Genomic DNA, 27,116 nt, shown 5'->3' with positions numbered 1-27,116 from the left:
ACCCCAGTATCTCTATTTGCACATCTATCATTCCAGTGTTAATACTAATTGTAACTATTTTGCACTATGGCCTATTTATTGCCTTACCCCCATAACTTAATACATTTGCACACACTGTATATATATTTTCTGTTGTATTTTTGACTTTATGTTTTGTTTACCCCATATGTAACTCTGTGTTGTTGTTTTTATCGCACTACTATGCTTTATCTTGGCCAGGTCGCAGTTGTAAATGAGAACTTTTTCTCAACTGGCTTACCTGGTTAAATAAAACAAATAAAAAATAGAAAAAACAGTCAGACTCCAACCCCAACAGGCTCTATACTGAATTTGATATTATCAAGTGGCGGGCAGCCATTTTGTTGTTTTCGAATCACAGATGTTAGGGTTTAAGATTAATCAGGTAAAAGCAGCAGTGGGTTGAAAATAGCGGACATTCAACTAATATTTGATATGATCTGTGATTGGTTTATAATTATTTAGAATAAAGAGTCAAGACATGAGGACTTATGGTTCATTTATTTGAAAACAGTGGTTGGGTTGTTGTGGATTGTTTTGGGTTGACATTATCCTCACCAATCACCTGATTACTAAATGCATTGTGCACTTCTAAACAGAGGAGACCAAATTAACCAAATCATTTTTACGTAAAAGTCTGTTCTCAAGTTGTTGTTACTTCAATTAATTGAGTTTATAAAGTAGTTTCTGGCTGACTGATCTTTCAGCCTCATAAATACATTCTGCAATCACAGTCAGAACAAATATTAAAACTCTCAGTGAGCTATGTTTAAATACTATTTGAAATAATGTCAAATACTTTAAACTGTGCTTAATTGACCGTGCCTGTTGCAATGGAACCAATAGAGAAGTCCTAAAAGTGCAAACCCTGCCCACCTGGTACTCCAGGCAAGCTAAAGCAAACCCTTTAAAAGTATTTGAAAGATTTCAAATAGTGTTTGAACCCAGGTACGGTGGTGTGAAGATTATAGTGTCTTTACCAGGCTGTGACAGAATAGACTACATCGTTACCAGGCTGTGACAGAATAGACTACATCGTTACCAGGCTGTGACAGAATAGACTACATCGTTACCAGGCTGTGACATAATAGACTACATCGTTACCAGGCTGTGACAGAATAGACTACATCGTTACCAGGCTGTGACAGAATAGACTACATCGTTACCAGGCTGTGACAGAATAGACTACATCGTTACCAGGCTGTGACAGAATAGACTACATCGTTACCAGGCTGTGACAGAATAGACTACATCGTTACCAGGCTGTGACAGAATAGACTACATCGTTACCAGGCTGTGACAGAATCGACTACACACATGTACAACATACTCATGATTTAAGTTGAACGACAATCTCTCTCTCTCTCAACAGCTCACATTAACGACAAAACATAATTTAAACAAACTCACAATAAAGAAAACATGTAGGTAAAGGGTATTATTCTAACTCAACAGGAAGTTGAGACCCCAACTGAGTTCCAATTTTTTTTTTTTTGTGAAATTGGTCCGCGGGCCTACAAAAAGGGGGGCAGCGAGCCGAAAGGCCGCCAGTTGCCAATCCCTGGGTTAGCTAATAGCTAACATCTCTAGCAAGCCTGCCATGCTAAAAGATACTAGGATCACATTTAGAACTTGTTTAAGTTGGCTAATAAGCTAGCATCTCTCTAGCCTAGAGTGCTAAAGACAATGATCACCTTTAGGTTAGCTAATAAGCTAGCATCTCTCTAGCCTAGAGTGCTAAAGACATTGATCACCTTTAGGTTAGCTAATAAGCTAGCATCTCTCTAGCCTAGAGTGCTAAAGACAATGATCACCTTTAGGTTAGCTAATAAGCTAGCATCTCTCTAGCCTAGTGTGCTAAAGACAATGATCACCTTTAGGTTAGCTAATAAGCTAGCATCTCTCTAGCCTAGTGTGCTAAAGACAATGATCACCTTTAGGTTAGCTAATAAGCTAGCCTCTCTCTAGCCTAGTGTGCTAAAGACAATGATCACCTTTAGGTTAGCTAATAAGCTAGCATCTCTCTAGCGTGCCGTGCTACAGATCGGCTACCAGGATCACCTTTAGGTCTTCTTTAGGTTAGCTAGCATTTCAAGCTAGCTAGCATCTCTCTAGCCAGGGCCTTTCTAGGATCTCCTAATGTAAGGAAACACAGCGAGGGCCTATTCAGGAGACTGTAGCGTTACAGAATGCACACAGACCAGCATATCTGTTATACCACAATACATTTCTGCCACGTAGAACACAGAGGCATGTCAGATCCATACATTTCGTATGTACGGTACAGAAACCTATGTTTCGATCTGCAGCATGCTGTATGTTTCAGCTCACGGACTACACCACTAGAGAACGAGACTAGCACCCTTTAACACAAAGCCTTTTTCATAAACACAATACATAATAATATATCTGACCTATCACCACAATGACTCATTCTGCATCCAATTAAAATAGGGATAAAACAAAACAATTAAACTATTTTTTTTTTCTGCTGGGAAAAATAACAGTACAATATAAAATAATAATATTTTAAAAAATGTACTAAAAATAGGTCGGAAAGTTTAAACCAGTTTGATGTGAACCACTGCTTTTAACAGTAAATAACATGTAGTAGTGTGACAGTGAATGGATGACTCCGCCTCCTTTCCTGCTCCGTACCTCGCCCAGATTCATCAACGTGGTGAAGCCGTGGGACTTATTGCCCTTTCAGTGTGCGTACGTAGGTGTGAGGGGGGGGGGGGGCCATAGTCCAACTCATCACCACCCCTCTACCTCCAGTATCATCTCTCATATCATAAGTAGGGATACTGTCCCAGCTGGTATGCGGTGTAGGCCTCAGCACGGGGCGTGACACTAAGGGATTCAGCAGTCAACTGCTGCTGACAAGCTGCAGGAAGCCCCACCCCCACCGAAGACTCCTTTCTGGTTCCTGCGTCCCTCCGGACCAATCCCGAAGAAGTACCGTAAGGGACGGTGGGTGGGGCATAGGTGGAGGGGTGGCCACGCCCCAGAAGATGTTCCATGGCCTGGGAGGCGGAGGCTAGCGCGGCGGACGCGGGGAAGGTGTATAGGCTAGGGGCAGAGCTTAGAGGGTGCACTTCCTGGAAGGTGTAGTGGGAGGCGTGGCCGGGGGGGTAGGTTGCCTGGCGGCGCAGGTTGCCGTGGGAACGTTCCTGGGACGAAGAGGAGGAGACTACAGGCTGTATCTGGAGGAAGGGACAAACAAGAATATAATAGAAAATGTTATTGTCCATTAAATATTTCATACATCAAGCAACAAGACACAAAACAGGCAATAATATATTACTACAAATTTATATCTACACTTTCTCTGAAGGGTGCACCCTCCTGAACATGCCTAGGGCTCTGCACCCTCCTGAACATGCCTAGGGCTCTGCACCCTCCTGAACATGCCTAGGGCTCTGCACCCTCCTGAACATGCCTAGGGCTCTGCACCCTCCTGAACATGCCTAGGGCTCTGCACCCTCCTGAACATGCCTAGGGCTCTGCACCCTCCTGAACATGCCCAGGGCTCTGCACCCTCCTGAACATGCCCAGGGCTCTGCACCCTCCTGAACATGCCTAGGGCTCTGCACCCTCCTGAACATGCCCAGGGCTCTGCACCCTCCTGAACATGCCCAGGGCTCTGCACCCTCCTGAACATGCCCAGGGCTCTGCACCCTCCTGAACATGCCTAGGGCTCTATACATTCCGCCTGACTGTTTTCTCTATTTAGTTTGTCCAGGTTTCAGTTTTTTCAGTTTTTTGCTTTAAAAAGCACACTTAAAACCTCCAGTTTTTTTTTTTTTTTTTAAGTCCACAACAATGCTTAAACCACATCAGGATACCACTTTTGAGGTCTGGGGAAAATATAATTTTCAATTTTTTGGTGTAGTTACCCTTTAATGCAACTGTGCACCAGCAGGAGACTGTTGGGTTAGTGGTGTTTCTGTGGCGATCATGTGATTGCAGAGTTTGATAAACAAATGGCCGCTGGATTGATGCAAATAATGATGATGTCATTCTGCCAGGTCGGCATAACCTACTTTGTCTTTCTATCTCTACCAGAACAAGGTTATTGTTAGCATCATCGCTAACCGCTACACAGAGTGGAGACGTACGCACCACACACTCAGACAGACAGGGGCATTCCTGTGCCGTTTCACAGAGTGGAGACGTACGCACCACACACTCAGACAGATAGGGGCATTCCTGTGCCGTTTCACAGAGTGGAGACGTACGCACCACACACTCAGACAGACAGGGGCATTCCTGTACCGTTTCACAAAGTTGCAGGAAAATATGAATAATGTCTTATGATTAACTTTGGCAAATCAAAACATTTTATTTTATTTAGCTGATTTCCGTTTTAATGTCTGGATTCTGTGATTCTAGATTCAAGTTTTAATGTTAGCTCTGAACCCAACTATGCAGTAATCAATAACATTGTTATACAAAAAATAGAACAAAAACATGAGAAATTAAAATAAGAACACAAGAAAGTAAATAAACATACTATATACAGGGTCATTACCATATTAACAATGTGATTACAGGGTCATTACCATATTAACAATGTCATTACCATATTAACAATGTGATTACAGGGTAATTACCATATTAACGATGTGATTACAGGGTTAGTTCATTACCATATTAACAATGTGATTACAGGGTCAGTTCATTACCATATTAACAATGTGATTACAAGGTCAGTTCATTACCATATTAACAATGTGATTACAGGGTCAGTTCATTACCATATTAACAATGTGATTACAGGGTCAGTTCATTACCATATTAACAATGTGATTACAGGGTCAGTTCATTACCATATTAACAATGTGATTACAGGGTCAGTTCATTACCATATTAACAATGTGATTACAGGGTCAGTTCATTACCATATTAACAATGTGATTACAGGGTCAGTTCATTACCATATTAACAATGTGATTACAGGGTCAGTTCATTACCATATTAACAATGTGATTACAGGGTCAGTTCATTACCATATTAACAATGTGATTACAGGGTCAGTTCATTACCATATTAACAATGTGATGGAGGTAGATATGCATAGGGGTCAGGTGACTATATACAGGGTCAGTTCCAATACCATATTTACAATGTGCAGGGATACTGGAGTGATGGAGGTAGATATGTAAAGGGGTCAGGTGACTACACTACCAGTCAAAAGTTTTAAAACACCTACTCATTCAAGGGTTTTTCTTATTTTATTTTTTTACTATACAAAGTGTTAAACCAATCAGATTCTTCAAATAGCCACCCTGTGCCTTGATGACAGCTTTGCACACTCTTGGCATTCTCTCAACCAGCTTCACCTGGAATGTTTTTCCAACAATCTTGAAGGAGTTCCCACATATGCTGAGCACTTGTTGGCTGCTTTTCCTTCACTCTGCGGTCCGACTTATCCCAAACCATCTCAATTGGGTTGAGGTCAGGGGATTGTGGAGGCCAGGTCATCTGATGCAGCACTCCATCACTCTCCTTCTTGGTCAAATAGCCCTTACACAGCCTGGAGGTGTGTTGGGTCATTGTCCTGTTGAAAAACAAATTATAGTCCCACTAAGCCCAAACCAGATGGGATGGCATATCGCTGCAGAATGCTGTGGTAGCCATGCTGGTTAAGTGTGCCTTGAATTCTAAATAAATAACAGACAGTGTCACCAGCAAAGCACCCCCCACACCATAACACCTCCTCCTCCATGCTTTACGGTGGGAAATACACATGCGGAGATCATCCGTTCACCCACACCGCGTCTCACAAAGCCACGGCGGTTGGAACCAAAAATCTCAAATTTGGACTCCAGACCAAAGGACACATTTCCACCGGTCTAATGTCCGTTGCTCGTGTTTCTTGGCCCAAGCAAGTCTCTTCTTATTATTGGTGTCCTTTGGCAGTGGTTTCTTTGCAGCAATTCGACCATGAAGGCCTGATTCACACACTCTCCTCTGAACAGTTGATGTTGAGATGTGTCTGTTACTTGAACTCTGTGAAGCATTTGTTTGGGCTGCAATTTCTGAGGCTGGTAACTCTAATGAACTTATCCTCTGCAGCAGAGGTAATTCTGGGTCTTCCATTCCTGTGGCGGTCCTCATGAGAGCCAGTTTCATCATAGCGCTTGATGGTTTTTGCGACTGCACTTTAAAAAGTTCTTTACATTTTCCGGATTGACTGACCTTCATGTCTTAAAGTAATGATGGACTGTCGTTTCTCTTTGCTTATTTGAGCTGTTCTTGCCATAATATGGACTTGGTATTTTACAAAATATGGCTATCTTCTGTATACCACCCCTACCTTGTCACAACACAACTGATTGGCTCAAATGCATTAAGAAGGAAAGAAATTCCACAAATTAACTTTTAAGAAGGCACACCTGTTAATTGAAATGCATTCCAGGTGACTACCTCATGAAGCTGGTTGAGAGAATGCCAAGAGTGTGCAAAGCTGTCATCAAGGCAAAGGGTGGCTATTTGAAGAATCTCAAATATAAAATATATTTTAATTTGTTTAACACATTGTTTACTACATGATTCCATATGTGTTATTTCATAGTTCTGATGTCTTCACTATTATTCTACAATGTAAAAATAAAGAAAAACCCTTGAATGGGTAGATGTGTCCAAACTTTTGACCGGTAGTGTATATACAGGGTCAGTTCCAGTACCATATTAACAATGTGATGGAGGTAAATTAGATATGTAAAGGGGTAATGTGACTATATACAGGGTCAGTTAATTACCATATCAACAATGTGCAGGGATACTGGAGTGATGGAGGTAGATATGTATAGGGGTCAGGTGACTATATACAGGGTCAGTACCATATTAACAATGTGCAGGGATACTGGAGTGATGGAGGTAGATATGTATAGGGGTAAGGTGACTATATACAGGGTCAGTTCCAGTACCATATTAACAATGTGCAGTGATACTGGAGTGATGGAGGTAGATATGTATAGGGGTAAGGTGACTATATACAGGGTCAGTTCAATACCATATTAACAATGTGCAGGGATACTGGAGTGATGGAGGTAGATATGTATAGGGGTAAGGTGACTATATACAGGGTCAGTTCAATACCATATTAACAATGTGCAGGGATACTGGAGTGATGGAGGTAGATATGTATAGGGGTCAGGTGACTATATACAGGGTCAGTACCATATTAACAATGTGCAGTGATACTGGAGTGATGGAGGTAGATATGTATAGGGGTAAGGTGACTATATACAGGGTCAGTTCAATACCATATTAACAATGTGCAGGGATACTGGAGTGATGGAGGTAGATATGTATAGGGGTCAGGTGACTATATACAGGGTCAGTTCCAGTACCATATTAACAATGTGCAGGGATACTGGAGTGATAGAGGTAGATATGTATAGGGGTCAGGTGACTATATACAGGGTCAGTACCATATTAACAATGTGCAGTGATACTGGAGTGATGGAGGTAGATATGTATAGGGGTAAGGTGACTATATACAGGGTCAGTTCAATACCATATTAACAATGTGCAGGGATACTGGAGTGATGGAGGTAGATATGTATAGGGGTCAGGTGACTATATACAGGGTCAGTTCCAGTACCATATTAACAATGTGCAGGGATACTGGAGTGATGGAGGTAGATATGTATAGGGGTCAGGTGACTATATACAGGGTCAGTTCCAGTACCATATTAACAATGTGCAGGGATACTGGAGTGATGGAGGTAGATATGTATAGGGGTAAGGTGACTATATACAGGGTCAGTTCCAGTACCATATTAACAATGTGCAGGGATACTGGAGTGATAGAGGTAGATATGTATAGGGGTAAGGTGACTATATACAGGGTCAGTTCCAGTACCATATTAACAATGTGCAGGGATACTGGAGTGATGGAGGTAGATATGTATAGGGGTCAGGTGACTATATACAGGGTCAGTTCTATACCATATTAACAATGTGCAGGGATACTGGAGTGATAGAGGTAGATATGTATAGGGATCCAGGTAGATATGAGTGTGTAGGGCCCTGTGAGTGTGCATAGAGAAAATAAAAAATACAAGGTTAACTCAGATAGTCTATGCAGCTATTTTGTTAGCTATTCAGCAGTCTTATGGCTTGGGGATAGAAGCTGTTCAGGGGCCTGTTGGTGTCAGACTTGATGCACCGGTACCGCCTGCCGTGCGGAAGCAGAGAGAACAGTCTATGGCTTGGGTGGCTGGAGTCTAACGATTTTCCGGGCCTTCCTTCCACACCGCCTGATATAGAGGTCCTGGATGGCAGGGAGCTCGGCCCCAGTGATGTACTGGGCTGTCCACACCACCCTCTGTAGCACCATGCGTTGGAGGGCGGTGCTGTTGCCGTACCAAGTGGTGGTGCAACCAGTCAAGATGCTCTCAACGGTGCAGCTGTAGAACTGTTTGAGTAGTTGAGGGCCCCATGCCAAACCTTTTCAATATTCTGAGGGGGAAGAGGCGCTGTTGGTGTCAGACTTGATGCACCGGTACCGTCGCGATCAGCTCCTTGGTCTTACTGACGCTGAAGGTCGTTGCTACGGCACCACACTGCCAGGTCACTGACCTCCTCCCTGTAGGCTGTCTCGTCTGCGCTGGTGATCAGGCCTACCACCATTGTGTCGTCAGTAAACTTGATGATGGTGTTGGATTCATGCGAGGCCACGCAGTCGTGGGTGAACAGGGAGTACAGAAGGGGACTAAGCACACATCCCTGAGGGGCCCCCCGGTGTTGAGGGTCATCGTGGCTGAGGTGATGTTGCCTAAGCTCACCACCTGGAGTCGGCCCGTCAGGAAGCCCAGGATCCAGTTGCAGAGGGAGCTGTTCAGTCCCAGGGTCCCAAGCTTGGTGACGAGCTTGGAGGGGACGATGGTGTTGAACGCTGAGCTGTAGTCAATGAACAGCATTCTCACATAGTTATTCCTCTTATCTAGGTGGTTGAGGGCAGTGTGGAGTGCAATTGAGATTGATTCGTCTATGGATCTGTTGGGGCGGTATGCAAATTGGAGTGGGTCTAGGGTGTCTAGGATGATGGAGTTAATGTGTGCCATAACCAGCCTTTCAAAGCACTTCATGATTACAGATGTGAGTGCTACAGGGCGGTAGTCATTGTGGTATGAAGCCTTAGAGTTCATTGTAACAGGAATGATGGTAATCAATTTAAGACTGGGACAAGGAGAGGTTGAAAATGACCTTGAATATGCCTGCCAGCTGTTCTGCACATGCTCTGAGAACGCGCCCTGGAATACCATCCGGCCCCTTGGCCAAGTGTTGAGCTGATAAAGACCGTACTCACGTCGGCCTCGGAGAGCAAAAATCACCCAATCTTCTGGCCCTCACACCCAGCACGATGTTGTTCTTGTCCAAGTGTGCATAATATGCATTGAGTTCCTCTGGTAGAGAGGCATCGTTGGGCAGATCACGGCCGGGTCTTCCTCTGTAATCCGTAATGTGGGAGTCTGTGTAATACTGTCTGGTAGAGAGGCATCGTTGGGCAGATCACGGCCGGGTCTTCCTCTGTAATCCGTAATGTGGGAGTCTGTGTAATACTGTCTGGTAGAGAGGCATCGTTGGGCAGATCACGGCCGGGTCTTCCTCTGTAATCCGTAATGTGGGAGTCTGTGTAATACTGTCTGGTAGAGAGGCATCGTTGGGCAGATCACGGCTGGGTCTTCCTCTGTAATCCGTAATGTGGGAGTCTGTGTAATACTGTCTGGTAGAGAGGCATCGTTGGGCAGATCACGGCTGGGTCTTCCTCTGTAATCCGTAATGTGGGAGTCTGTGTAATACTGTCTGGTAGAGAGGCATCGTTGGGCAGATCACGGCCGGGTCTTCCTCTGTAATCCGTAATGTGGGAGTCTGTGTAATACTGTCTGGTAGAGAGGCGTCGTTGGGCAGATCACGGCCGGGTCTTCCTCTGTAATCCGTAATGTGGGAGTCTGTGTAATACTGTCTGGTAGAGAGGCGTCGTTGGGCAGATCACGGCCCGGTCTTCCTCTGTAATCCGTAATGTGGGAGTCTGTGTAATACTGTCTGGTAGAGAGGCGTCGTTGGGCAGATCACGGCCAGGTCTTCCTCTGTAATCCGTAATGTGGGAGTCTGTGTAATACTGTCTGGTAGAGAGGCATCGTTGGGCAGATCACGGCCCGGTCTTCCTCTGTAATCCGTAATGTGGGAGTCTGTGTAATACTGTCTGGTAGAGAGGCGTCGTTGGGCAGATCACGGCCAGGTCTTCCTCTGTAATCCGTAATGTGGGAGTCTGTGTAATACTGTCTGGTAGAGAGGCATCGTTGGGCAGATCACGGCCGGGTCTTCCTCTGTAATCCGTAATGTGGGAGTCTGTGTAATACTGTCTGGTAGAGAGGCATCGTTGGGCAGATCACGGCCCGGTCTTCCTCTGTAATCCGTAATGTGGGAGTCTGTGTAATACTGTCTGGTAGAGAGGCGTCGTTGGGCAGATCACGGCCCGGTCTTCCTCTGTAATCCGTAATGTGGGAGTCTGTGTAATACTGTCTGGTAGAGAGGCATCGTTGGGCAGATCACGGCTGGGTCTTCCTCTGTAATCCGTAATGTGGGAGTCTGTGTAATACTGTCTGGTAGAGAGGCGTCGTTGGGCAGATCACGGCTGGGTCTTCCTTTGTAATCCGTAATGTGGGAGTCTGTGTAATACTGTCTGGTAGAGAGGCGTCGTTGGGCAGATCACGGCCGGGTCTTCCTCTGTAATCCGTAATGTGGGAGTCTGTGTAATACTGTCTGGTAGAGAGGCATCGTTGGGCAGATCACGGCTGGGTCTTCCTCTGTAATCCGTAATGTGGGAGTCTGTGTAATACTGTCTGGTAGAGAGGCATCGTTGGGCAGATCACGGCCGGGTCTTCCTCTGTAATCCGTAATGTGGGAGTCTGTGTAATACTGTCTGGTAGAGAGGCATCGTTGGGCAGATCACGGCCCGGTCTTCCTCTGTAATCCGTAATGTGGGAGTCTGTGTAATACTGTCTGGTAGAGAGGCGTCGTTGGGCAGATCACGGCCCGGTCTTCCTCTGTAATCCGTAATGTGGGAGTCTGTGTAATACTGTCTGGTAGAGAGGCATCGTTGGGCAGATCACGGCTGGGTCTTCCTCTGTAATCCGTAATGTGGGAGTCTGTGTAATACTGTCTGGTAGAGAGGCATCGTTGGGCAGATCACGGCCCGGTCTTCCTCTGTAATCCGTAATGTGGGAGTCTGTGTAATACTGTCTGGTAGAGAGGCATCGTTGGGCAGATCACGGCCCGGTCTTCCTTTGTAATCTGTAATGGACTATAGCCCCTGCCACAGGTGGCGGGCATCGGAGCCTGTATAATATGATTCCACCTTGTTCCTATATTGCCCTTTTGCTCGTTTGATGACTCTGCGGAGGTCGTAGGGGGACTTCCTGTACGTGTTCCTGTCCTCAGCGGTAGCGTAGGGGGACTTCCTGTACGTGTTCCTGTCCTCAGCCGTAGCGTAGGGGGACTTCCTGTACGTGTTCCTGTCCTCAGCGGTAGCGTAGGGGGACTTCCTGTACGTGTTCCTGTCCTCAGCCGTAGCGTAGGGGGACTTCCTGTACGTGTTCCTGTCCTCAGCCGTAGCCTCCGGGTTGTCTGTGATAGCCCTGTGTGTGGAAGCCCTGTCCTTTTAGATTAGTCAGTGTTAATCCAGGGCTTTTGATTGGGGAAGCAGTGAACCTTCAACTGTGGTGACAACGTCGCCCGATGCATTTCCTAACGAAGCCGGTGACGGAGGTGGTTAGCTCGTCGACGTTATCGGTGGAGTCTCGAAACATATCCCAGTCAGCTCTAGCAAAGCAGCCCCATGGATGCACGTTTTCCTGCTTCTTTATAGCCTCGTAACAGCTCATTAGGCACCATCTTGTTATTTTTATTGTCCTGAGGTGGAATGTCTACAACAGTCACGCTAACAGCTGTAAACTCCCTCAGGAGGTGGAAGGGTCGGCATCTGACCATCAGGTATTCCGAGACGGGTGAACAATGGGTTGGTACTCCCACTGCGCCCAAGTAAGCACACCATTTGTTGTTGATGATGAAGAGGCTAACCACTGCACTCGACTCAGCAACGCAGATTTTATTGGGCCCTACATGCAATGTGAAATACTCACTAGTAAGAGAGGATGCTATTGGCTGCTGACTCACCTGGCTGAGGTTGAGGGGATGTGATTGGCTGGGGACTAGCCTATGGCGGTTGCTGCCGTCTCCAGAGCTACAGGGATGTCGATTGGCCAGCTTGGGCTTGATGTAGGAACTCTGGTGTTGCACTGGAAACCAATCAGGAAGAAGGAGGGTCAGTAACTGAAAGGTCGCTAGTTCGAAACCCTGAGCCGACATGGTGAAAATCAGTCGATGTGCCCTTGAGCAAGGCACTTAACCATAATTGCTCCATGATTGCCGTTGATAATGGCTGACCCTGGCTGTGACCCCACTCTACGAGGGGAGTTGGTATATGCAAATAACCCATTTCCAATTCACACATGAGTATAATACACACTGGTACAAATAATAATAATAATCAAATTATCACACTCAAACTGGTTTAAAAACGTTTTTTCTGTATTTGTGTGTGTGTGTGTGTGTGTGTGTGTGTGTGTGTATTAGACGTGTGTGTGTGAGCCCTGTCACCTGTCTCAGTTGGTTGGGTCTTTACAGACGGTGCGACCACGGCCAGGGACTTGCCTCTAGACGTCCCTCCCCCAGGGAGGTGTGTGCGGGGGAGGGGGAGGGGGAGGGGGGTGAGGGGGCTGGCCGTAGAGGAGTCCGAGTCGTGAACCGTCACACAGCTGATCACGTTAGTCCTCTGAGCCGGACCACAGCTGGTTCACAAACACACACACACACATTAGACATACAGTAGATACTGACAAGAAAGAAATACAGATGGTAGATGTATTGGTGGTGGATAGGATCATCAATTCCTCGTCCGTTCATATCAACAGTGTCTAATGGGTTTCATACGTTCAGCTTTAAATACGTCAACAAAAATGTGGTTTTCTGATATTTCTTATATCTCTCAGATATTGGACAGACAATTCAGAACTAAACTATCTGTTTATCCATGTATGAAGCTGTTATTTTTAGTCCTGTGTAGCTCAGTTGGTAGAGAATGGTGTTTGCAACGCCAGGGTTGTGGGTTCGATTCCCACGGGGGGCCAGTATGAAAATGTATTCACTAACTGTAAGTCGCTCTGGATAAGAGCGTCTGCTAAATGACTAAAATGTAAAAATGTAAAATGTTATTCAATGCATTTCTATGGGCTAATAGCAGTAAGGCCAAATTCAATGTTTCATAAAACATTTTTTTTTTTTTTATATATATACCTTAAGAGGTCCTAAAACTCAAAATCAAATCGCTAAATTATCCTTGGTATCTTCAACCATCTTCAACTCTAGAGGGTTAAAAGCCCTTTACATTTGTGGATGACCTACGCTCCTCACAGACTAAAAGGGTTGAAGTCAAGTAACGGTCAAGATGTTGCATATCAACAGATTAGTTAGTTGATAGTTTGAGCTTCGACAGATCCTTTATTAGGAACTATCCACATAAAGCGGGGCCAAACTGTTACAGTTGTTTGTGATTGGACGGGGCACCTGGAGGGGAGGAACTTCCCCTCATCCTCATCGTCTGAGTCGCTATGGATGGTGATGACGCTGACCGCCGGGCTGGGCGTGTCCGAGATGATGATTGGCTGAGAGAGAGACGCCGCCGCGGTGCAGATGGGCGGAGTCAGCACGGCGTTGGTGAGCAGGGATGCACCAGACACACCCCTGGACAAACACACAAACACACACACAAACACACACACACGCAAAGAAAACAAACTTAGTTACACACCTTTACTATTCCTGATTTCCATGCAGAGCAAGGTCGAAAACATTTTTGTGGAGCCCCTGAAAACCTAACTTTTCCAGCTGTTATTCGTTATTAGATGTTATTAGATGTTACTAGTTGATGGGCCTAACCAGCTACCACACTGAACAAAAATATAAACGCAACATGTAAGGTCCCATGTTTCATGAGCTGAAATAAAACATCCCAGAAATGTTCAATACTCACAAAAAGCTTATTTCTCTCGAATGTTGAGCACACATTTTTGTTTTACATCCCTGTTAGTGAGCTTGTGCCGGGGACAATAAAAGGCCACTCTAAAATGTGCAGTTTTGTCACACAATGCCACAGATGTCTCAAGTTTTGAGGGAGGGTGCAATTGGCATGCTGACTGCAGGAATGTCCACCAGAGTTGTTGCCAGAGAAAGTAATGTTCATTTCTCTAACATAAGCTGCCTCCCAACATCGTTTTAAGCGGTACGTCCAACTGGCCTCACAACCGCAGACCACGTGTAACCACGCCAGCCCAGGACCTCCCCAGACCACGTGTACCCACGCCAGCCCAGGACCTCCCCAGACCACGTGTAACCGCGCCAGCCCAGGACCTCCCCAGACCTCGTGTAACCGCGCCAGCCCAGGACCTCCCAAAACCACGTGTAACCACGCCAGCCCAGGACCTCCACATCTGGCTTCTTCAACTGCGGGATTGTCTGAGACCAGCCACCAGGACAGCTGATGAAACTAGTATTTCTGTCTGAAATAAAGCCCTTTTTGTGGGGAAAAAAAACCTGATTCTGATTGGCTGGGCCTGGCTCCCCAGTGGGTGGGCCGATGCCCACCCATGGCTGCGCCCCTGCCCAGTCATGTGAAATCTATAGATTAGGGCCTAATTAATTTATTTAAATTGACTGATTTCCTCATATGAACTGTAACTCAGTAAAATTGTTGAAATTGTTGCATGTTGCGTTTATATTTTTGTTCAGTATAGTTGATCCCTGTAACTAGTTGTTGTGCCACCGTCCGTCCAATTTGTCCTGTTTCAGTCATACCTGGTGGTTCTGCTGTTGCCACGGCCACCCTTAGCCCTCTTCCCCGCTCCGCTCCTCGAATTAACCCCCAGGTTCTGCTGCAGCACTCCGCTGTACTGAGATCCCCTACACACACACACACACACACACACACACACAGACACACAGACACACAGACACACAGACACACACACACACACACACACACACACACATACACCAGAGTACACCTGATTTTCTTCAGACCTTCGAATACTTGAACATTTTATTAAAATACTTTGAGTTTGCTTGAGTCTGCCTGGAGTGCCACATGGGCGGAATTTGCAGTTTGGGGACATTTCTATTTGTTTATTAAGCCAGGCAAGCTCAAACAGGCACAGATAAAGTATTTGAATCCATTTTTCAGAAACCCAGGTCTGCTTCTCTTTTTCTGGGATAGTTATCCTGTGAAGTTATCTGGGGGTAAGAATAGTTTTCTGATGGGACTCTTGACTTCTGTTATTTTATATAAAGAGATCTATGCTAACAGACCAGACAGCCATGTAACCATGGTGATAACCCTACCTCCAGCTGTGTGTCTGCTGGGCTGTGTCCGGAAGGAGTGTCTCCAAGGGAGACTCCGTGACAACCGACTGGTGGGTGGAGCCGTGGATGGCCACACCCGGAACCTGCTGCCATGACGACGGGATCAGGATCTGCTGGGTGCCGGCTGGCCAGGCCTGCTACAGAGAACACACACCAGTTAGCAATTAATCCATGATGAGAGCAGCTGGTTGGTAGAACGACATTATCCAGAGGAGCCAATGGGTGAAGCTGGAGCTGGTGATGTCATAAAGGAACAGGTCAGGAGGTCATCCAGGCTTCAAGTACTGAGCCATGCTTAGAAACTCTGCTTGGACAGACAGACGGGCCTACTCCTCCCTAGACAAGGTCAACTAAAGCACAGAAAAACAAACCCCAAAAAGAGGTGCATTAAAAGTCTCATCTGAAGCCACTCCCTGACCTACATGTCATGCATAGTGTTCAGTAATGCACAGGAAGAGAAAAAAAAGGCAAACCAGATCAAGACAGTGGGAAGCATTTTCTCCTTCTAATCACACCCTCGCAGTGCTTAATGAAGACACTTATATTATCCACAAAACCTTGAGCAGGACTGACCATTTACACTGCTCAGATGAGGTTAGGATGAGGTTAGCAAGGGAATATGTAGCGTAAAACCATGTTAAGGAAAACAAGACAGACAGAGACATACAGAGACAGACAGACAGAGACAGACAGACAGACAGACAGACAGACAGACAGACAGACAGACAGACAGACAGAGACAGACAGACAGAGACAGACAGACAGACAGACGGCTGCAGTGCAGACTAGCTCTCCAACAAAAACAGTCATGCCATTATTTCAGGCTGAAACAAATGAGAGGGGAATGGGTCAAGCTGTTAAAGAAGGGTATCTCTACTGTGTCTCCTAATGGAGGGAAAGGTCTTTGCAGAATGTACCATTTTAACCGTCTTATGCCACCATTTTGCCGTTCCCAGACAAAATGTCCACGTTGTGGCCAAATCTTAGGTGGTAAACAATTGTCAGACGTCTTGGCTCGTTTAGTGTGACAGGGTCTAGGTCTGCCGATTAAGTACCGCTAAGTACAGTCGTAGGCTACGACAAAGTTTCTGGCAGTGTCAGAATTGTTTTGCCTTTATCGTGTAGTGGTTTGATTTAAACGCTTACATGCTGTGCACGAAGAACGATTTCCCTAATAATCTTGTTTAGGCTACACATCAGAAATCAGGCTACCTGATGGGATTTTGATAAATGCACAAAATCGCCAATCAAAATAAACAAACATTCTCCCACAGCGACCATGTTATTTTGGGGAAGCCTATTTGATTCTGAGTTCAGACACAAAGTTTGTATGCGAAAGCTATTTATAAGATGCATACTTTCAGTTATTTCCGAACTCACTTCAGTCGCGCATAAGAGGGAGGCTTGTGCTGCTGGTGCTGCCGCATGTGCAGATCAAACACACTCCTGGAACGCCGATTTAAGCCGTTTACAGGTCCTAATCACACCGCTGGAACGCCGATTAAGCCGTTTACAGGTCCTAATCACACCGCTGGAACGCCGATTAAGCCGTTTACAGGTCCTAATCACAGCGCTGGAACGCCGATTAAGCCGTTTACAGGTCCTAATCACACCGCTGGAACGCCGATTAAGCCGTTTACAGGTCCTAATCACACCGCTGGAACGCCGATTAAGCCGTTTACAGGTCCTAATCACACCGCTGGAACGCAGATTAAGCCGTTTACAGGTCCTAATCACACAGCTGGAACGCCGATTAAGCCGTTTACAGGTCCTAATCACACCGCTGGAACGCCGATTAAGCCGTTTACAGGTCCTAATCACACCGCTGGAACGCCGATTAAGCCGTTTACAGGTCCTAATCACACCGCTGGAACGCCGATTAAGCCGTTTACAGGTCCTAATCACACAGCTGGAACGCCGATTAAGCCGTTTACAGGTCCTAATCACACCGCTGGAACGCCGATTAAGCCGTTTACAGGTCCTAATCACACAGCTGGAACGCCGATTAAGCCGTTTACAGGTCCTAATCACACCGCTGGAACGCCGATTAAGCCGTTTACAGGTCCTAATCACACCGCTGGAACGCCGATTAAGCCGTTTACAGGTCCTAATCACACCGCTGGAACGCCGATTAAGCCGTTTACAGGTCCTAATCACACAGCTGGAACGCCGATTTAAGCCGTTTACAGGTCCTAATCACACCGCTGGAACTGAAGTAGCCTCTCAAGCCAATCGTAGGATGTGACGACAGAACTGAAGCATATCGTATAATCTGGCATCAAGATTTTAACCCCCTAAAATAGATGACCTCACCCCCCAGCGGAAATCTAATTAGCATAATAAATAATCCCCATAAAGTTTAAGCTAGAGAAATCAGAACAAACGTACTTTGTCATTTTGGGGGGGACTATCGGCTAATGTTCATCAAATAATGTATTAATTTTTTATACTTGAAGGGGTCTTTAAATTCAAAACCAAATAGCAAAATGATCCTTGGTATGACCTTATTAAAACAATTCCATATAGCTTAGTAGAACCCCCCCCCCCCCCCCCCCCTCCCCGTCTTAGACTATTATGTATTAATCTGGTAAAATCATACAGTGTGACATGTGATAACCGTAAAAGACTGAATCCGCCGTACAGAGGGAGGGAAGGTAGGAGATGGGAAAGGAGGTAGCTAGGGAAGAAGGAGGGTAGGAGATGGGAAAGGAGGTAGCTAGGGAAGAAGGAGGGTAGGAGATGGGAAAGGAGGTAGCTAGGGAAAGAAGGAGGGTAGGAGATGGGAAAGGAGGTAGGTAGGGAAGAAGGAGGGTAGGAGATGGGAAAGGAGGTAGCTAGGGAAGAAGGATGGTAGGAGATGGGAAAGGAGGTAGCTAGGGAAAGGAGGAGGGTAGGAGATGGGAAAGGAGGTAGCTAGGGGAAGAAGGAGGGTAGGAGATGGGAAAGGAGGTAGCTAGGGAAGAAGGAGGGTAGGAGATGGGAAAGGAGGTAGCTAGGGAAGAAGGAGGGTAGGAGATGGGAAAGGAGGTAGCTAGGGAAGAAGGAGGGTAGGAGATGGGAAAGGAGGTAGCTAGGGAAAGGAGGAGGGTAGGAGATGGGAAAGGAGGTAGCTAGGGAAGAAGGAGGGTAGGAGATGGGAAAGGAGGTAGCTAGGGAAAGAAGGAGGGTAGGAGGTGGGAAAGGAGGTAGCTAGGGAAGAAGGAGGGTAGGAGATGGGAAAGGAGGTAGCTAGGGAAGAAGGAGGGTAGGAGATGGGAAAGGAGGTAGCTAGGGAAGAAGGAGGGTAGGAGATGGGAAAGGAGGTAGCTAGGGAAGAAGGAGGGTAGGAGATGGGAAAGGAGGTAGCTAGGGAAGAAGGAGGGTAGGAGATGGGAAAGGAGGTAGCTAGGGAAGAAGGAGGGTAGGAGATGGGAAAGGAGGTAGCTAGGGAAAGGAGGAGGGTAGGAGATGGGAAAGGAGGTAGCTAGGGAAGAAGGAGGGTAGGAGATGGGAAAGGAGGTAGCTAGGGAAGAAGGAGGGTAGGAGATGGGAAAGGAGGTAGCTAGGGAAGAAGGAGGGTAGGAGATGGGAAAGGAGGAGGGTAGGAGATGGGAAAGGAGGTAGCTAGGGAAGAAGGAGGGTAGGAGATGGGAAAGGAGGTAGCTAGGGAAGAAGGAGGGTAGGAGATGGGAAAGGAGGTAGCTAGGGAAGAAGGAGGGTAGGAGATGGGAAAGGAGGTAGCTAGGGAAAGAAGGAGGGTAGGAGATGGGAAAGGAGGTAGCTAGGAAAGAAGGAGGGTAGGAGATGGGAAAGGAGGTAGCTAGAGAAGAAGGAGGGTAGGAGATGGGAAAGGAGGTAGCTAGGGAAAGAAGGAGGGTAGGAGATGGGAAAGGAGGTAGCTAGGGAAAGAAGGAGGGTAGGAGATGGGAAAGGAGGTAGCTAGGGAAGAAGGAGGGTAGGAGATGGGAAAGGAGGTAGCTAGGGAAGAAGGAGGGTAGGAGATGGGAAAGGAGGTAGCTAGGGAAGAAGGAGGGTAGGAGATGGGAAAGGAGGTAGCTAGGGAAGAAGGAGGGTAGGAGATGGGAAAGGAGGTAGCTAGGGAAAGAAGGAGGGTAGGAGATGGGAAAGGAGGTAGCTAGAGAAAGAAGGAGGGTAGGAGATGGGAAAGGAGGTAGTGGAACTGAGAACTGGGGGGCTACGCCTGTTACCGTGGGGGGGGTGGAGGGTGGCCACCATCAGGGGTGTGCAGGAGGGTGGAGGGTGTAGGGAGGAGGGGATGGGGCAGCAAAGGGTGGAGGAGGAGGACGGTTAACTCAGAAGGTCCAGACTCACTTCATGGCTGAATACCTTCTCTCAGTGGCAAATACTAATTCCTTTAGAGAAGTGGACTGTGTGTGGACTGATTGAGGACACCAAGGTTAGTCTATAGATCGATCAGGGTTGTGGGTTGACTGTGGACTGATTGAGGTTAGATTGATAGATCTGGGTTGTCAAGGTAAAGATGATAAGCCACTGGCTGATCCATGGCCGAGAGGTCTGACAGAGGTCTGGGAGTGGAGAAACTGGCTGATCCATGGCTGAGAGGTCTGACAGAGGTCTGGGAGTGGAGAAACTGGCTGATCCATGGCTGAGAGGTCTGACAGAGGTCTGGGAGTGGAGAAACTGAATTCTATCCAAGCGGAGCGATCTGACAAAATCTGCTCTATTTCGGCTAGCTCCGCCCCCTTGCTTCCTGTCTGGAAAGCCCTCCACTCTCAAAAGGTATTCTGTTCTGAGCCACTGGGGCTCGAGTTTGAGACCCAGCCGGAAGCCAGACCGGGCAGGAATGAGAACACATTCACTTACACACAAAGACGATAAAGCCAACCTACAACACAGAAAATACAACACAGAAATGTTAATTTTGTTACACACACACACAGACACAGACACAGACACAGACACAGACACACACACACACACACACAGACACACACACGCGCACACACACACACACACACACGCACACACACACACACACACACACACTCGTACCTGTGTGAGCATGGCAGGCTGCAGCTGCAGTGGCTGTGCTGATTGGTTCTGGGTCACTATGGGGACTGAACTGTCCATCCTCCCTGGGAATCCAGAGCTCTTATTGGAGGATTGGAGCCCTGCAGACAGAGGAACAGCCAATCAGTAACCACCAACACAATAGAGGTTGACACAGCAACAGGAATGGGAGTGACGTTCTAGAATCAAGCCTGGGACAGGACCAGATGGGATTGGCAGTCCACAGGAACGAGCAGTACAGGAATAGTTATAAACTATTCCTGTTATAAACTACAGTGAGGGGAAAAAAGTATTTGATCCCCTGCTGATTTTGTACCTTTGCCCACTGACAAAGACATGATCAGTCTATAATTTTAATGGTAGGTTTATTTGAACAGTGAGAGACAGAATAACAACAACAAAAATCCAGAAAAACACTTGTCAAAAATGTTATAAATTTATTTGCATTTTAAAGAGGGAAATAAGTATTTGACCCCTCTGCAAAACATGACTTAGTACTTGGTGGCAAAACCCTTGTTGGCAATCACAGAGGTCAGACGTTTCTTGTAGTTGGCCACCAGGTTTGCAAACATCTCAGGAGGGATTTTGTCCCACTCCTCTTTGCAGATCTTCTCCAAGTCATTAAGGTTTCGAGGCTGACGTTTGGCAACTCGAACCTTCAGCTCCCTCCACAGATTTTCTATGGGATTAAGGTCTGGAGACTGGCTAGGCCACTCCAGGACCTTAATGTGCTTCTTCTTGAGCCACTCCTTTGTTGCCTTGGCCGTGTGTTTTGGGTCATTGTCATGCTGGAATACCCATCCACGACCCATTTTCAATGCCCTGGCTGAGGGAAGGAGGTTCTCACCCAAGATTTGACGGTACATGGCCCCGTCCATCGTCCCTTTGATACGGTGAAGTTGTCCTGTCCCCTTAGCAGAAAAACACCCCCAAAGCATAATGTTTCCACCTCCATGTTTGACGGTGGGGATGGTGTTCTTGGGGTCATAGGCAGCATTCCTCCTCCTCCAAACACGGCGAGTTGAGTTGATGCCAAAGAGCTCCATTTTGGTCTCATCTGACCACAACACTTTCACCCAGTTCTCCTCTGAATCATTCATATGTTCATTGGCAAACTTCAGACGGGCCTGTATATGTGCTTTCTTGAGCAGGGGGACCTTGCGGGCGCTGCAGGATTTCAGTCTTTCACGGCGTAGTGTGTTACCAATTGTTTTCTTGGTGACTATGGTCCCAGCTGCCTTGAGCTCATTGACAAGATCCTCCCATGTAGTTCTGGGCTGATTCCTCACCGTTCTCTTGATCATTGCAACTCCACAAGGTGAGATCTTGCATGGAGCCCCAGGCCGAGGGAGATTGACAGGTCTTTTGTGTTTCTTCCATTTGCGAATAATCACACCAACTGTTGTCACCTTCTCACCAGGCTGCTTGGCAATGGTCTTGTAGCCCATTCCAGCCTTGTGTAGGTCTACAATCTTGTCCCTGACATCCTTGAAGAGCTCTTTGGTCTTGGCCATGGTGGAGAGTTTGGAATCTTATTGATTGATTGCTTCTGTGGACAGGTGTCTTTTATACAGGTAACAAACTGAGATTAGGAGCACTCCCTTTAAGAGTGTGCTCCTAATCTCAGCTCATTACCTGTATAAAAGACACCTGGGGGCCAGATATCTTTCTGATTGAGAGGGGGTCAAATACTTATTTCCCTCATTAAAATGCAAATCAATTTATAACATTTTTGACATGCGTTTTTCTGGATTTTGTTGTTGTTATTCTGTCTCTCACTGTTCAAATAAACCTACCATTAAAATTATAGACTGATCATTTCTTTGTCAGTGGGCAAACGTACAAAATCAGCAGGGGATCAAATACTTTTTTCCCTCACTGTATACTATATATACAAAGGTATGTGGACACCCCTTCAAATGAGTGGATTCGGCTATTACAGCCACATCCGTTGCTGACAGGTGTATAAAATCGAGCACACAGCCATGCAATCTCCATAGACAAACATTGACAGTAGAATGGCCTTACTGAAGAGCTCAGTGACTTTCAACGTGGCACCGTCATAGGATGCCACCATTCCAACAAGTCAGTTCGTCAAATTTCTACCCTGTTAGAGCTGCCCCGGTCAACTGTAAGTGCTGTTATTGTGAAGTGGAAACGTCTAGGAGCAACAACGGCTCAGCCGCGAAGTGGTAGGCCACGCAAGCTCACAGAACGGAACCGCCGAGTGCTGAAGCGCGTAGCACGTAAATATTGTCTGTCCTCTGTTGCAACACTCACTACCAAGTTCCAAACTGCCTCTGGAAGCAACGTCAGCACAATAACTGTTCGTCGGGAGCTTCATGAAATGGGTTTGGAAGAACTTGACTGGCCTGCACAGAGCCCTGACCTCAACCCCATTGAACACCTTTGGGATGAATTGGAACTGACTGTTAAAAGTAAAGGCAAAGACCAAGAAGGTAGAATCACTTTCCTTAAATGGATCCATAAAGGAAAGAAAATGACCTTTATTAATGTGTTCGCTCCGAATTTATATGATCCTACTTTTTTTTTGATTCTCTGAACAGCATATTGTTAGAATTAACTGAATTCCATCTGGTTATTGGGACAGACATGTATGTCATTCTGAACATGCAGGACAAATCTAACAAGACCAACTACAATCTACAGGCAACCAAGGCTCTCCATCATATACTCTCTGATTACAACCTGTGACCTGTACGCTCTTGTTGGCTGGTCCTCACTACATGTTCGTCGTCAAACCCACTGGCTCCAGGCCATCTATAAATAACTGCTAGGCAAATCCCCGCCTTATCTTAGCTCATTGGTCACCATAGCAGCACCCACCCGTAGTCTGCGCTCCAGCAGGTATATCTCACTGGTCATTCCCAAAGCCAACACCTCCTTTGGCCACCATTCCTTCCAGTTCTCTGCTGCCAATGACTGGAACGAATTGCAAAAATCTCTGAAGCTGGAGACTCTTATCTCCCTCACTAACTTTAAGCATCAGTTGTCAGAGCACCTTACCGATCACTGCACCTGTACACAGCCCATCTGAAATTAGCCCACCCAACTACCTCATCCCCATATTGTTATTTATTTTGCTCTTTTGCACCCCAGTATCTCTATTTGCACATCATCTCTTGCACATCTAGCATTCCAGTGTTAATACTAATTGTAATTATTTTGCACTATAGCCTATTTATTGCCTTACCTCCATAACTTGCTACATTTGCACACACTGTATATCTATTTTCTGTTGTATTTTTGACTTTATGTTTTGTTTTACCCCATATGTAACTCTGTGTTGTTGTTTTTATCGCACTGCTTTGCTTTATCTTGGCCAGGTCGCAGTTGTAAATGAGAACTTGTTCTCAACTGGCTTACCTGGTTAAATAAAGGTTAAATAAAATAAAAAAATTAATTGATGCCTGGCAGGCAAAAGCAAAAGATTACACTTTCTACACAAACAGGCACAAAACACTATTATCTACTCCTCTATTTTATTTAATCAAGAAAATATAAATTCGACATATGATTCTATCTGATCATCATACTTTATAAACTGCCAGATACCAATTTCAGAATATCCTAAAAGAGCCACGTGCTTTAACATTTCCTTACTGCAAAATATTTTGAAACTGAATTGATTTAATTCATAATGATTTTTTTTTCAATTAAGTTGACGATTCTTGGATTTTATGGGACGCCATTAAAGGTTTTATAATAGCATTTGAATAAATCACAATTAAAAGAACACATCAGAACTGGAAAAGTTGTTAACGACATTAACAACTGGTTTGGACGGTATTCCTCCTGAGGTCTATTTAACATTTTGGAACCAATTAAGTCCACTGTTAGTTGAAATGATGAACACAGCCGTTCACAAAGATTCATTTGTAAACACAGCACTCATTCCGCTTTTATAAAAAGGTAAGGACGCCACCATCTCTCTATCTTCGATAAACAAACTATTTTCTAAAATTCTTACTTATCCAAATTGGTACATCCAGACCAAAGTTAGCTAAAAAAGGATTCTCCTCAGATAACCTCCGTCGTCTATTACAGATCTTACATGCTTCATCAGAAACTAAAGCTCCTTGGGCATTTATCTCTCTCAACGCAGAAAAAGCTTTTGATAGGCTAGTATGGTCATATCTTTGGTCGGTTTTGGAACATATGAGTCTTGGCTCCAAGACAAAAAATATGTTGGCTCTTAGATGACAGTTACAACGTTAGAATTAGACTGCCTTCAGAAAGCATTCATACCCCTTGACTTATTCCATATTTTGTTATGTTACAGCCTGAATTCAAAATGGATTAAATAAAATACACACAATACCCCATAATGACAAAGTTAAAACATGTTTTTGGACATTTTTGCAAATGTATTGAAAATGAAATACAGAAATCTCCTTTACATAATTATTCACGCCCCTTTGCTATGACACTCCAAATTGAGCTCAGGTGCATCCAATTTCCTTTGATCATCCTTGAGATGAGTCCACCTGTGGTAAATGAAATCGTTTGGACATGACTTAGAAGGAAACACACCTGTCTATATAAGGTCCCACAGTTGACAGTACATGTCAGAACAGAAACTATACCATGAAGTGTAAGGAACTGTCCGTAGTTCTCCCAGACAGAATTGTGATGAGGCATGTATCTGGGTAAGGGTATAAAATAACTTCTAGAGTTGAACGTTTCCAAGAGCACAGTGGTCTCCATCATTGGGAAATGGAAGAAATATGTAACTACCCAGACTCTGCCTAGAGCTGGCCGTCCGACCAAACTGAGCAACCGGCAAGAAGGACCTTGGTCAGGGAGGTGACCAAGAACCCAATGACCACTCTGACAGAACTACAGAGTTCCTTGGCTGAGATGGGAGAACCTGCCAGAAGGACAACAGTCTCTACAGCACTTCACCAATCTGGGCTTTATGGGAGTGGCCAGGAGGAAGTCACTCCTGAGAAAAAGGCACGGCAGCACGCCTGGAGTTGGCAAAAAGGCGGTCTGATGAGATAAAAATTTAACTCTTTGGCCTGAATGCAAAGCGCTATGTCTGGAGAAAACCAGGCGCAGCTCATCACCCATCTAACACCATCCCTACCGTGAAGCATGGTGGTGGCAGCATCATGCTATGGGGATCCTTTTCAGCAGCATGGACTGGGAGACTGGTAAGGATAGAGGGAACAATGAATGGAGCCAAATACAGGCAAATCCTTGATGAGAACCTGCTTCAGAGTGCAAACGACCTTAGACTGGGACGAAGATGTATGTTCCAACAGGACAATGACCTCAAGAATACAGCCAAAGCAACGCTGGAATGGCTTCAGAACAAGGATGTGAAAGTCCTTGAGTGGCCCAGCCAAAGCTTGAGAAAATCTGCAAGGAAGTATGGGAGAAAATCCCCAAATCCAGATGTGCAAAGCTGATACAGATATACCCAAGACGACTCAAAGCTTGAATCACCGCCAAAGGTGCTTCTACAAAGTATTGACTCAGGGGTGTGATTTGCAAAATGTTCTAAAAACAGGTTTTCACTTTGTCATTATGGGGCATTGTGTGTAATGGGTCAGAAAAAAAAATATATTTAATCCATTTGGAATTCAGGCTGTACCACAAAATGTGGAATAAGTCAAGGGGAATGAATCCTTTCTGAAGGCGCCGTATGTCCTTTTTGAAGACTAGTCTGTTAAAAAGAACCTATCACAGAAAGAAAATGAGGAACTAATACAAAGTTGGTCACACCAAATGAATATCCCCCTCCCCATTCCGTCGGCTCACTCTCGCGCCTCGCTCCAGTTGTAGCCAGTCACTACTTTACCTTAGATATCAACGTACAGTACCAGTCAAACGTTTGGACACACCTACCCACTCAAGGGTTTTTCTTTATGTTTACTATTTTCTACATTGTAGAATAATAGTGAAGACATCCAAACTATGAAATAACACATATGGAATCATGTAGTAACCAAAAAAGTGTTAAACAAATCTAAATATATTTTATATTTGAGATTCTTCAAATAGCCACCCTTGATGAGAGCTTTTGCACACTCTTGGCATTCCCTCAACCAGCTTCACCTGGAATGCTTTTCCAACAGTCTTGAAGGAGTTCCCACATATGCTGAGCACTTGTTGGATGCTTTTCCTTCACTCTGCCGTCCGACTCATCCCAAACCATCTCAATTGGGTTGAGGTCGGGGGATTGTGGAGACCAGGTCATCTGATGCAGCACTCCATCACTCTCCTTCTTGGTAAAATAGCCCTTACACAGCCTGGAGGTGTGTTGGGTCATTGTCCTGTTGAAAAACAAATGATAGTCCCACTAAGCCCAAACCAGATGGGATGGCGTATCGCTGCAGAATGCTGTGGTAGCCATGCTGGTTAAGTGTGCTTAGAATTCTAAAAAAATCACAGACAGTGTCACCAGCAAAGCACCCCCTACACCATAACACCTCCTCCTCCATGCTTTACGGTGGGAACTACACATGAGATCATCCATTCACCCACACCGCGTCTCACAAAGACACGGCGCTTGGAACCAAAAATCTCCAATTTGGACTCCAGAC

The 27,116-nt window shown here is 45.6% G+C and overlaps 1 protein-coding gene across 4 annotated transcripts in view; it reads right to left on the bottom strand.

Annotated features, from left to right (window-relative positions):
* Nucleotides 1-500: 500 nt before the first annotated feature.
* The window catches only part of LOC311138062 (homeodomain-interacting protein kinase 1-like), a 63,910-nt gene continuing 37,294 nt past the window's right edge, over nt 501-27,116 (bottom strand). For 3 of the 4 annotated variants that reach the window (XM_084172712.1, XM_084172711.1, XM_084172713.1), the window contains exons 11-17: nt 20,527-20,645; nt 15,493-15,650; nt 14,950-15,054; nt 13,663-13,839; nt 12,697-12,887; nt 12,214-12,335; nt 501-3,224 (exon numbers count right to left, since the gene is read on the bottom strand). In XM_084172712.1, coding sequence (XP_084028838.1) covers nt 2,811-3,224; nt 12,214-12,335; nt 12,697-12,887; nt 13,663-13,839; nt 14,950-15,054; nt 15,493-15,650; nt 20,527-20,645 — 1,286 coding nt within the window. In that variant the 3' untranslated portion in view covers nt 501-2,810. The remainder of the gene's footprint in view (nt 3,225-12,213; nt 12,336-12,696; nt 12,888-13,662; nt 13,840-14,949; nt 15,055-15,492; nt 15,651-20,526; nt 20,646-27,116) is intronic. The other variant, XM_084172714.1, reaches the window with a different exon arrangement.

The sequence above is a fragment of the Coregonus lavaretus genome, assembly GCF_964263955.1.
Source record: "Coregonus lavaretus genome assembly, chromosome: 12".
Lineage (NCBI taxonomy): Eukaryota > Metazoa > Chordata > Actinopteri > Salmoniformes > Salmonidae > Coregonus > Coregonus lavaretus.
The sequence above is the reverse complement of the archived record's forward strand: the minus strand, read 5'-3'. Positions and strand labels throughout refer to the sequence as shown.